The 12,502-nt window shown below is 36.4% G+C and overlaps 2 protein-coding genes across 3 annotated transcripts; one reads left to right on the top strand and one right to left on the bottom strand.

Moving 5' to 3' along the window:
- The first annotated feature begins 10 nt into the window (after window positions 1-10).
- LOC137398571 (uncharacterized) lies at window positions 11-1,066 on the top strand. The gene is made up of 2 exons (XM_068084725.1): window positions 11-210; window positions 596-1,066. The coding sequence occupies exons 1-2, from the start codon at window positions 85-87 to the stop codon at window positions 1,064-1,066; spliced, it is 597 nt and encodes a 198-aa protein (XP_067940826.1). The 5' UTR covers window positions 11-84.
- Window positions 1,067-1,072: 6 nt separating this feature from the next.
- On the bottom strand, window positions 1,073-12,472 carry LOC137398564 (HUWE1-associated protein modifying stress responses-like). Of its 2 annotated transcripts, XM_068084704.1 has the most exons (6): window positions 12,426-12,447; window positions 8,667-8,844; window positions 3,446-3,716; window positions 3,101-3,172; window positions 2,424-2,717; window positions 1,073-1,891 (listed from the first exon to the last, which is right to left on the bottom strand). In XM_068084704.1, the coding sequence occupies exons 3-6, from the start codon at window positions 3,648-3,650 to the stop codon at window positions 1,707-1,709; spliced, it is 756 nt and encodes a 251-aa protein (XP_067940805.1). In that variant the 5' UTR covers window positions 3,651-3,716; window positions 8,667-8,844; window positions 12,426-12,447; the 3' UTR covers window positions 1,073-1,706. The 2 variants fall into 2 exon arrangements, with proteins under 2 accessions (XP_067940805.1, XP_067940813.1); XM_068084712.1 differs by lacking the exon at window positions 8,667-8,844 and having other exon boundaries at window positions 12,426-12,472.
- Window positions 12,473-12,502: the final 30 nt, after the last annotated feature.

The raw sequence follows: 12,502 nt of genomic DNA, 5'->3' as shown, positions 1-12,502 counted from the left end.
AACACTGTGACAAACAAAACATTACCGAGGCAGATAGAAAGTTCATCTACTCGAGAACCTAATACGAGAGCAGCGAACTCCAATATGTCCAGGTATGACTCATTTCAAGCAACACTGCAGGCCATGTTAGAACACAGACAAGGAAATCACAAAAGGAGAACGGATGCTTGGACAAAGACTGAGGCAGCACAGAAACAGACCAATAAGCAGGTCAGTCAGTCTTCCATGAAAGTGTACATTTCGTTTGTAGTAGTAGATTCCATGCAACTATATAGTCAGTTTTTGCTACGATTAGAGCCATAAAGGCATAGCTTCAAGTAGTTTTATGTATACGATAAGGGTCACAACTCAACCTCTCTGGGAATGTAAGCTACTAAAAAATGCGATGTTTAGCTGTACTACTTCATACCTCCTACCATAACACTTTTAACATTGAGCAATGAATTAAAGGAAAGACTATTTAGGTTTGCAAATAAAATCTGCCTACTTGTATTTATGGAAATGTGAGCACAAATTGTGTTATACATAACATGGGGTTCTTCAACACTATTGGCTTATCCTCCTGTGCTAATTCATACACGTTATATATTTATAGAATAGGCAAGTTTTCCTAGCAAAGCAAGCCAAGAATAAGCAACTACGAAACCGTGAACAGTTTCAAGAAAGGTCAAAGCAGCAGATTACATCAGCAAAATCAAAAGTCGATGTTACGCCAGACAAACGGCCTGTGACATGTCAGCCAAAAAAACAAAATAACGCATTTCTCTCTAGCAACAGAGCATTCAGTCATCGGATGTCAAGTTACCGCACTGAAACATGTCCAGTTAGTCATCACAGTGACACTCCGGAAATCAAGAAGGATGAGGATGTAGTCAGCAATGGTAAACTGGATGAAGAGGAAAATGTACCCGAGGTTCCTCCAACACCACCAAAGGTGTACAACAATCTTAAAAAACTATCTCAACGTAACGAGCATACAACACAAATTCGTCGAATTCAAACTGCAGCAGTCAAGATTCAACGAATGTGGAGACGACATCGCAATAATTTTACAGTAATAAGCTAAGTCACACAAGCTCATCATTCATATGTATTATCAGTATCATAGGTTTATGCAAGCTCGCTCACAAATAGTAACCCATTTTATGGCACGCAATGTATAATTCATCAATTGAATTTTATCTGGACTTCAATCATTCTTCTAGGAAACTAGGATGATCATTGTAATAATTCCTTATTTAAATTTTAATAGAATAAACAAGTATAGAGTTTGTAGTAGTAGAACAAAAGCGATCTAGCAATTATCATTCATATATAGTAGTTTAGAGTTATCATAAATCTAGCAGTTGAAACACTGCCCAGAGGACAATCTCACCAAGTTGGTTATACTGGTAAAACCGACCATTATATTCCAGAATACAACTCCCTGAAACATTTTAATAACAGATCTTTTTACACGAAAGTTGCTTTGAACTTACATAATACTAAAATACAATTTTAAGCAACACAGAGTACCCACACTTCACAGTCGTATATGAGAACTCGCTCATGTGCAGAGCAATGCGATTGTAGCAACCGCAAACAGCAGAATATCTTAAACAACCAGTCAATGAGATTATTTTATTCTATTACCAATGGATGAAGCGTGGGTATTCTGCCCTAGAAGCTGATATAAATGTCAAGAACAATGGTGACTTGACAACTAATTAGAGAAATCGATTTCGTTTTCTATTTGGTGAGTCTTTGCTTCCATCAAGAGTGGCACTAGACCGTTTCCTAGACTCATTATGTCTTGTCAGACCGTCCATGATCAGTACATTTAATTCATCAGATTTAGTCTTTGCAGCTGCTGAATAACCCATGCTCACACTTGACATAGCACCATCCAAGCCTATGAAAAGTTCATTTTATGTGAACAGAAAGCAAATAAGCTGAATGGATTAGTAACTATAGATACAAAAAATCAAAAGTACATATAACATTTGTAACATGGTTTATTAGAATGAAAATACATATCAAGCTTTCAAAGTTGTGCACCAGATTAATATTTTAGTTGGCGACTGTCAAGGTTAATCTGAGAAATTTAACTGTCACTAATTGTCAACCTGTCACTAATTGTCAACCTGTCACTAATTGTCAAACTGTCACTAATTGTCAACATGTCACTAATTGTCAACATGTCACTAATTGTCAACATGTCACTAATTGGCAACCTGTCACTAATTGTCAACCTGTAAGCATTGAGAGCTATGGAACAGTTTGATATGAACCTCAATTACAAGTATATCCAGTGTAACATCAAAATGCAGTGAAAATACAAGTGACTGAAACAGGGTTTATATACATGTACATGTGAATGGCATGAAATGGCTAGTAGAATACTAATACATACGCTTCTGATGGGTGTGAGGAATAAAACTAACCTTGTATAGCAAGAGCATTTTGAAAGGGTGTAAGATCTGGCTCACTTTCTGTAAGTGGGACAGGGCTCCTCGGAGTACTTCGATCTGAATGTGACCTAGAGCCTAGACGACACCTCGGAGGTGAATGCCTTTGTGTTCTAACAGGAGGAGGTTTGCCACAGATAAAAGCAATAAGTTCTTCTCTACGAATATGTCTGCGCTTCTTTTTTACCCAAGTCAATAGGTCTCGCATTCGTTTGTTATGTCCACACTGAACACCGCGCTCAAAATTGCGCTTCTGTACTTCCATCGCATCTGAGTTCAAAAAAGAGTAAGCAATAAACAAATGTCTTCGCTAGAAAACAGTATGCAAGGCTTTCAAACATCTAAATTAACATCTTCACACGGTTCACCTTACCTAACGTCTCACACTAGCTGGTTGATAATAGGTTGTAACAATGGTCAGAATAGCGGAACTATATCAAGTCAAACAATAATAAATAAATTTGTGTACCAGTCTCTGGCATAAATCGCAGCGCGTCAACTAATACATGTTCAGTTTCAATTATTTCAATATTTAATAATTACCAGAGAATGTCAACGATAAAACGTACAACAAAGTGGTTAGAAGGTTGGCGTAGTACAGATGTACAACAGAAATAACTTATATCTAGATAAATAAATAAATGGCTGCATACCTTTATATAATACTGTGACAGCGCCAGCAGCATTTTGAAAGGGAGACCAGCAATTGTCTTCTTGCAAGCATCCTACATTTAGGAAAAAATAAATGCTATTTGTTTGATAAGCTTGCTTTCAATTCCTATGAACTAACTTTTAAATACATCCAGTGACAGATTGTGCATAAAAGAAAACATTCATTTTAAAAATTATTGCGCTTCACCAGTGAATAAACAAGAGTATTTACAAAACATCTATACTAACGCCTTATTTGGACGTCAATGAAAATGGGAGCTCGCTGTTTCAAAGTCTATTAACAGCTAAGGTAACCTTGTTAATAATTATATTACTCAATTGACTACCTTTGTAAAGATTAGCTACTGCTGAAGCAGAGTTTTGAAAAGACAGCCAAAGCTGCTGAGCAACAGCTTCCTGTTCAAACTTTGACTGTTGATCAAGTGCATCCCGTTCACCGGTGAAGTCTTCTAACAAGTGATCCTCCCACGCAGTTCTACTCCATGAAGGGTTGTCAGGTAAATCTGCGTCACGGTCATACTCTCCATCCATTGTCAAAGCCTGCTCTTCTCAGAACAAGCATGAAAACCAACTCTGCTAATCGACTACTGAGCTGTACTACAAAATTCACAGAAACATATTTTAATTGACTCCTCAGCAATAACCTAAAGCTAAACCTTCCATGGCAGTCAAGTTCTAATTTATATTGTCTTGTCCACAGCAAACCATGAATACATAATCAACTACGCACTCGTATTAATACAATATTTCGCTTGCACTGAAAACGATTAATGTGATAAGGAGTAACTACAAGATTTGGGCTAACAAGGAGAATCCCTAATAAACAAATTACATACATGCATATCATTATGATTATATTTGCTTAAGGTTGACTTGCAAACGAAACTCACATTACAGTTATTTGATATCAAAAGGTTCACCATGTCTTACTCTGTTGTGTTGTAGGTGACGAATGTGTAGAAAAGTGATTACAAGCTCTTAAAAGCTCAAAAACGAAAAGCCGCCGTAGATTGGAATCTATTTATTTTTTTGACGTAGTCATGATAGTTTGGCTATTCGCTTGCCACGTGATGTTCTCACGTGAATTGAAAGGCCAATAAAAAGCTCAATATAAACTTATTGTAGCACTAGTTTATGACAAACACTTCGGGTTTAACCGAAGACCCCGTATCAAATATAGATGCTCGCTACTTTACAGTTTTGTTTCGGCCTGGTCTAATCGGCAAGTTGTAATCTAATCATGTGACCCAATACTTCGCATATAATTTTTGTAGCACTTTTCGATTATCACAGGTGACCAACAGGCTCGTCATGATTATTAGACAATGATATGTACTCCTTCGAGGTAAGGTTAAAAAGTTAAATGAATTTTTACAGTAAGTTATAAGATATCACTGCTAAAAGTGACAGCATTACAATGATGATAAAACAGACGCGTAAGAACAATAGACATGGTTCTATTGAATGCGTGAAGTATATTTGTGAAAATATTTCGACGAATAAGGTTGCATGAAAGTGTAAACAGAAACCATCTACCACAACTACGTCACATTTGAGCCGTTTTGGAAAGGGAATCCAAACTATGGCGGTCTCGTGTGACTGTGATTAACTGTTCGTTTTTTAGCCTTTAAGAGCTTGTATTCACATTCCCACATATTTGGCACCTACAACACAGCAGAGTAAGACCTGGTGAATTTTTTGATATCAAATAACTGTAATGTGAATTTTGTTGCAAGTCAAGCTTTAAGCGTTGCTCCAAAAGTTTACTTGTTACTTTTTAGGTTATCACAAACTAAAACTATCAATCATAAATTTACATAGTTATAAAAGAGACAGCCATCATGCTTAGTGAGGTGCAATTTGCTTGTACTGACAGTCATAACAGTGGATAATAACTGAACATATGTCTACATCAAGTATGTATCGTATTGCTTACATGTTTCTTAGTATTATGTTTACATTATCTGGTTGGGTTAATCAGGTGTTCATTTTTCCCACGTACTATAGTTCAGTCTCTTGTGTGTGATGGGATTGAGATGACATTTGAGGCAATGTTGTGTAATATTTCATGAAAAAGTCTACTATAATATTTGTCAAGTTTTCATACATTATCAATTAACTGACTGGATTGAAAAACTCCTACGAGTTGAAGCTGTTGTTAATGTGCTTGTCAGGTCCAGCTTTTTTCTGTCTATTCACACCTAATTGATGATGCCAAAGCTGTATTTTCAAGCAGGATTTGAAAAATAAAACCAGTACCATTCTATGGGTTCAAGCTCCTTTTAGATAAAAAGTTACATGTTTTGACGGATGTAGGTGGCTTGTTAACATATACGGGCCAAACAAAAGCCAATCCAGACACATCTGAAGCAGGCCTACCTTGTGATAAGGCTATGCAACTGGTTGACAGCAAATATCCAGGCTATGGGATTAGTATGAGTGGTACGCAAGTCGCTTGCAATGCCTAAATCTTAGGATGAACTACATGTAGCCATGATTTCTGCAGGCATCCATCGTGACAGCAAAGCTAGCAAGCAATTTTATAACTGTGAGGAGACAGGTCATTCAGAAGGTGAGAAATCAAAGAAATGTGACAATTCAGTGTCGCAATAAAATTGAACAAAAATGTTGTTTGTAATGTTGCACTCATCGCTTGCCAAGATGTGTTAAGTTTACCCAGTAAGCCAGTAGACATGGCGTTTCCATTTTAAAGTTGATGGTGTCAAGTTTAGATCAATAGTTTGTCCTGGATTTCAACAAACTGATTAGTACTAAGGCTTTGGAACTATTAGGAAAACAATGTGAGGAAAAAAGTAACTGTTGTGATGAGGGATGGAAAATTTACTAAGATTCCCAGAATAGTTAAACTGGATATCCTTGCCATAGGGAAGTGAGTGAGACTGTAGCTTTATCTCTAAAAAAAATTATTATAAATGCTATTATAAGCTTTGGTGGATTGGAGAAAAGCATTCAAGGGTTTCTAGAATTGGGGGTGTGAGCGAATAACAACTACAGAGGCATACGATGGGGCAGAGGATAGAGAATGACGATACTGATTTTCTGGCAACACTTGACCGTGAGCGGAATAAAAACGAAGGTAAAACAAGTCTGTACAGAGAACCCAATGCACTCAGCAAAACATTATTAATAATGAAGAAGTATCCTGCATTCAGAAGTTTCAGCATTCAGGGCGCTAAGAGAGATGAATTGATTGTGACAATGCTTTTTCGCCATTATCCGACAATTTGTAGGTTAAGGATGACTGGAGCTTTGTGAAAAAAGCTACCAATGGTTGTCACTAGAATAAGCCCACTCTTTTCATCAGCTTATCCTACGATCAACGAGATAATATGAAGGCTCACATTGATGAGGATAATTCTAAGAAAAAGCATATACTATGCGAAAGGTGGTAACGGTTGTGATTGTAATAAATTTGCAATAGATATATTCGTAGAGATTGTTGGACAACAGTCGAGAATGGATATTGGCTGAGAAAAAACGGAAGCAAATATGCAATTGTAGCAAGGACGGAAATGGTCATTTGGTTGGTGCAAAAAACATGATTGGAGATATATCGCAATGTGAGAAGTGTCAAGAATTGTGTAGGTGGAGAGAATTCAATCAGTGTAAACAGTAATAGTTCAAGGAAGCATTAGTTGGGTGAGTTGTTTATCCATGGAAGATCAAATATGTTGAGCCGTATGATTTTACTATTTGAACAAAACTGGTGAAGTCAGAGAGGATCTTCGTGCTTACTGCCGCACAAGTGGTACAACAAATGGCTATCAGGTCTGGAGTGTGAACTGCTGCAATACATCCAAATTCACCCTATTCTATAAAAAAGTATGAGACCTGCATGACATCAAATTTGCGTAAAAATACAAATAAAGAAAGTTTTGTTAGACAGATGTTCGAAGTCTTGTCTCTGAGTGTCACATATATGAAGGAATGAATGAGCATCCCTAATCATGGATGAACGTGAGTCATACAGGCCTGAGTGTTAGACAACGGCTGCATATGGGAATTTATTTAATGAGTCATCCTATCTAGCCATCATAGACTGTGGTCCTAACAGATTTCATATTTTTCGAGGATTGGGAAAGGAGATAGCAGAAAATGTGGTGAGAGAGATGGAACACACATTTCATAGCAATTTTGAATAGCAGTTTTTAGAATTTTTGACTGACAATGAACCACGTTATCAAAGTTGGAAGATAGAAAAGTTAATAGCAAAATAGAATGTTGAAGACCTTTTCAGCTGTGTGAAGTGTCCATTCTAATCTGAATGTGGTAAACATTCAGATCCCCTCCAATGGTACCATGCAGAAAATGCTGTAATTGCATAACTTTGCTCTCAAGAATGATGGATCAACTCCTGTTTGTCAAACCCTTACCTCCACCGATAAGATTATTTATAAAATAATTGGCATCCCAGGTAGTAGCCTAGCAATTCTGAGCTTGAACGCTTATAAACCAGGTCTAGAAACCCACATGTGAAGCCATAAACAGGTACATGTTTATTCAATGGAATGATCAGAAAGCACATTAGTCCCTAACACAAGGGTAATAGGGCACCAAAATGCAAGGATGTACCAATTGTTGCATCAGAGCAAGGTGGTCAATATATACCCAGTGATCGCAGAGAATATTTACGAGGCCAATGATAATATACAATGGTGCTGGTGATACTCTTGGGGCAATAATAGACAATGAGCTTATTAATGAAGAATCCAGCAATTAGGAACCACAAAAAGCAACGCAAACCCTCTGCATGGCTTGCTGATCTCTCATTTTTTGAGATTATCAGAAGTATGGCAGTGGACTACAATAAAACAACAAGTACCATTACATTAAATATATCTCAACTTGTTTAGACGATTTCTGCGGCCTGTTTAAATAGCTCAGATTGGTTAATCAGGTTGCACTTGTTTATGTTGACGCTTTTAACATATAGGGGGGTCAATATCTTGTCCGGATTGGAATTAGCAGAAGACTTTAGAGGCACTGTTGTTGAACAGTATGAAGCACTGTTGAATAGTGGTTAAAAGTTACCTATGCTGTGTGTTATTGTCTAACTGACCAACAGTGGCAAAGATTTCAGTGACATGCTCATTGCTAAACCATACTCAGTAATCAATTCATATTGCTTCCTTGATGCAGTTATACGATATTTGCATCATTGATGTTCATGCCCTGTTAAATATCACACACAAACAACTTCACAGCAAAATACATAAAAATAGGCATCTTGATAAAAGTGTTTTTTTCTCAATGCTAACGCCTGCAGTAAAAAATAATGGTCAATAAACCTTCCTTCACAGGATAAAAATCCAATAACACCAAGCGAACATTATTTATAGTATTGATGAATAATTCTGATAGAACAATGGAAAGTTCAATAATGGATACATCTCGGTGGTTGCTTAAAGACCTGATAACAGATCTTGTCACAAAACTATTTTTAATTAATGTCTAAATATAAATAAAACTACATAAATAATAACTGCATAACGCTGTAACATAACAATAATAACATGTAACGCTTACAAGAATGGAACAACCATATTTCTGTATTATGTTGATGTTTTGCCACCTCAGCCCAACACTGCCTTTATGGCATGAGAGTTGCAACAATTGTGTCTATAGAGTTGAGGAATTCAAGTTGCAGTGAGTTTTGGTCAGCCACATTGATGGTAAGGCAGATGAACATTAGATACCTCAGTTTCTAAAAAAATTGTTTGTTCAATAAGATTTAAATAATATAATTTTGGTCGTGAGATTGTTCATAGTTTACCGGTACTCTGAAAATTGGCTGTTCAACGATTCGATAATTCTAAACATTTTAGACCACATGGTTAATGATGACATGTTCAGGTATGTCAAACTCAATTGTACCAAAATTAAATACAATTTAAGTCATCGGCTGAACAGAATAAACATTAAGCTCTAAAACCAAATTTTTTTGGAACATAAATATGAATACAAACAGACAGGAATATTATTTTGAAACCGACCTAAACCTTAAATTATATTTAATATTTTGCTCTCCTTAAAAATGTCTCCAATCAAAATTATACACGTTAGAAATATGAACAAGCTACAAAACCTAAAAATATACATAAAATTTGTGCTGTTCAGCAATAATAATTTAAATCAATCAATTTTCTTTACTCTCATGACTCTGTTATGATCATATGCTTTGATCACGACCAGATACCTTAACATACTTTTTTAACAACAACTATGTTTGCGTTTGCTGTAAATTTCTGTTGTGGAGATTCTCAAGACGGACTGCAAGTGCTCATCAGTGAGACAAGTTCTGTGTGCTGTTTTGTTAATCTTCATCATTGAGAAGAGCTTCTCGCACAGATATGTGCTTCCAAACATGCACGTGGTTCAATCAGCGTGAAGACGGACAGAGCTGAGGCATTGCATATAAAGATGGAGTGAATGAAATGTGCAGGCCTTGCAGTGTCATACACTGCCTTCAGTATCTCATTACGCTGCAGCTCAATCAGTTCCATCTGAATCTGACAGACGCAATGTCAACATCAAACGGGTTGCGTAACAACTCAATTTTTTGAACTTTAAGGTCACTAAAGCGCCATGCGAACTCAGCACGTAGTGTGCTTAGTTTGTCGGCAAAGTGCGTCTTGGGAAACACAGTTGTGCTGACTTGGTTCAACATTACTTGGCAACAGAATAAGTGAGGCAAGTCGCACTGTTGCATTTGTGTTTCCCATAATAGCAGCTTCACTTGAAGCACCTTCGCTGCGACCTAAATGTCAGTGATCATGCAGTTACGTCCCTGGAGCTGCAGAATTAAGGCGTCACGATGAGCTATTATGTCAGTCAGAAACCCAACTCGCACTTTTATTTTTCATACCTTAAAATGGTGGAGTATTTTTTTACTGTCCATGAACTAAGAGATTTCAAAAGCCTAGCTCAAAAACCCTGTTGATAACTTTCCCTCGACTTGACCAACGAACTTTGGATGATACAGAATGTCAGTAAACTCTGAATATATTTCCTGCATAAACAGCTGAAACTGCCAGTGATTTAACCCTTTAGCATGGTTAAGTAAATGGTTTCTATTACAATGCTAACTACATGGTCCATCTTCAGGACTTCGCCACATAGTGCTTCCTGGTATATGATGAAGTGATATGCTGGTAACTCACCAGTACAGTTCTCCTCCTGCATCTTCACTCGTATCCTTCCTACCAGTTCACTTTTTGTACGGCACATAGCCAGTACTCCATCAGTTGTCAGCCCAATGAGTTTGATCCAGGGCAGTTTTATGTCAGTTACACTGACTTACGTTTTCCAAAATGTCTTCCAGTCGTTGTCCTGTACATCGGTTCAATGTCTATTACTTTCTCCATTACAAACCAATTGGAGTTCAATCCATGGATGCACTAACTAGTAATGCAGTATTAGTCATGTCAGTACTTTTGTCCACAGCAAGAAGGTAGGCAATAGTCTTTGCTTCTTTTAATCAACTGTTTTCTTAGATCAGTGGCCATCTCATAGATTCGACCAGCCCTATATTCCACTCAGACTTATATTTGCCAGCACCTTTTTTTGTCTGGACATAACACATCGAACACCTTTATCACGCTGCTCTTCATAGAATTCTCCATCCATAAATGGCCGAGCTGATTTGGTGATCTCTGCTAAGATAAAACTTGCTTTCACCACAGCTTCACTTTCTGATTTTGCACTGGTAGAAAAAGTGCTGGAATGTTAGATTCTTTTTTAATTCTTCTGCTTCATGTTTCTTTTGCTCTGAATCCAGGTCTTCCAGATTATCCTTATGTTTTTGTCTCAAACTGCCGCCTTAGATTAAATTCTTCAATCACAGCCACAAATGAGACACGGGTTTATCGACATTGTCAGTGAACATGTACTCAGCCTCCCATTGATTATTAATGGCTGTTTTCAGAATCATTTTTTCTCTTCGACATGGTGATGGGTATCTTCGGCTAATGGCTATCTTTGTAGTATTTTTTAATAGCTAAACTTGATTAATGTGAGAAGTGCATAGCAAGGCGGCAAATTATGAGTATGTTGCATTATGAGATCTGTAGCTCTGTTCAGTATTGCTGCATATCGATGGGCCAAATATAACGATAATGTAAAACGATCATGCGGGACGGATATAATTACACGACAGGCTGGATTTGGCCCGCGGGCCGTGAGTTTGACACATGTAGACTAATAAACATGCAAGTGGTCCTTAAAAACTGCTGCAAAGAAATTTATCAACAATTCTCATTTTTTAAAGATTTAAAATTTAAAAATTCTTAAAATCTCAGAGAAGTTTTAATCTGGAACATTGATAAAAAGTGCTGCACAGTAATTGTTGGACAAGATACAAGCTTGATTCAATAAAATAAACTTGTTTTTGAATGTTTTTGAACAGCTATTAAGGTATGTAAGACTACAAATATAATGGTAAATACAAAACTGAAAAATACTCAAACTAAAAATAGAAACCATAAATTCATGCATCATCAGTATAAGACAGAGCTTTGATTAGTCATTAAATATATGGCAGCTGTAGAATAAAGTTCTTAGCAAAATTTAATAAGTTTATCATAGATAAAACTTTTCACTACCATTTTGTTGGACTCAAGCGTAATGCACGTCATTCAATATAAACCACATATGTATCATACATATAGTTTTCCTTGTTCACAACATGCACTAAGCATTACGTATCTTAATACATCACAATGCTTTCATAAATTCCAATTAATTCTATTATTAGAGCAAATGACTAATAAACAAAAAGTTAAAATAACATTCCACAGAGATAAACCACACACCAACAAAAATAGGTTGCTGGTCCAAATAACTTGCTTGCAAAAAAGGAAAACTCTGAGCTGCAATATTTTAGTAAACAGGAGTTCAGCATAAATATAACGAGCTTTTAGAATCTAGTTTCATGATAGACATACATAGACAATTGGAAACTTGTTTCCATTACAAAAAAGTTTTAGATAGTCCAAATATGATGTAATTAGGCAACACATATTATTGAAACACTGAAATTTCACAAATTTCTTTTATGAAAGAAAGCGTTAGAATTGTTCAAGCTAACGTTCATCTAATGACAGGCTCATATGAAGGCCATTTATAATACAGGTAAAAGGTATGTTCAATGCATAAGAAGTTTGCAACATTCACACAATAAATTTTGAGGGCATAAACTATATGAGCAAAAATCTCATAAACGTTTTAATACTGCCTAAATATCTTAAAAGGCTTTAACACGGTGTTATTCAGATTCTAGTAACTTACAGATCAGTTTTACTAATGTAAAAACTAATGGAATACTTCCGGTGAGCTATTGATCTTAGGATAGAATCTAAGTATAG

The sequence above is a fragment of the Watersipora subatra genome, chromosome 1 (genome assembly GCF_963576615.1).
Source record: "Watersipora subatra chromosome 1, tzWatSuba1.1, whole genome shotgun sequence".
NCBI lineage: Eukaryota > Metazoa > Bryozoa > Gymnolaemata > Cheilostomatida > Watersiporidae > Watersipora > Watersipora subatra.
Note: the sequence above shows the minus strand (reverse complement) of the source record. Positions and strands in the feature narration are given on the sequence as shown.

Excerpts from the sequence above, each read along its gene's own strand:
- LOC137398571 (XM_068084725.1), top strand. The coding sequence starts at position 85 with ATGTCCAGGTATGACTCATTTCAAGCAACACTGCAGGCCATGTTAGAA. Across the intron at positions 211-595 it reads AGAAACAGACCAATAAGCAG|AATAGGCAAGTTTTCCTAGC; the intron begins GTCAGTCAGTCT and ends ATATATTTATAG.
- LOC137398564 (XM_068084712.1), bottom strand. The coding sequence starts at position 3,650 with ATGGATGGAGAGTATGACCGTGACGCAGATTTACCTGACAACCCTTCA. Across the intron at positions 3,173-3,445 it reads AGTAGCTAATCTTTACAAAG|GATGCTTGCAAGAAGACAAT; the intron begins GTAGTCAATTGA and ends TCCTAAATGTAG. Across the intron at positions 1,892-2,423 it reads AAATGCTCTTGCTATACAAG|GCTTGGATGGTGCTATGTCA; the intron begins GTTAGTTTTATT and ends AACTTTTCATAG.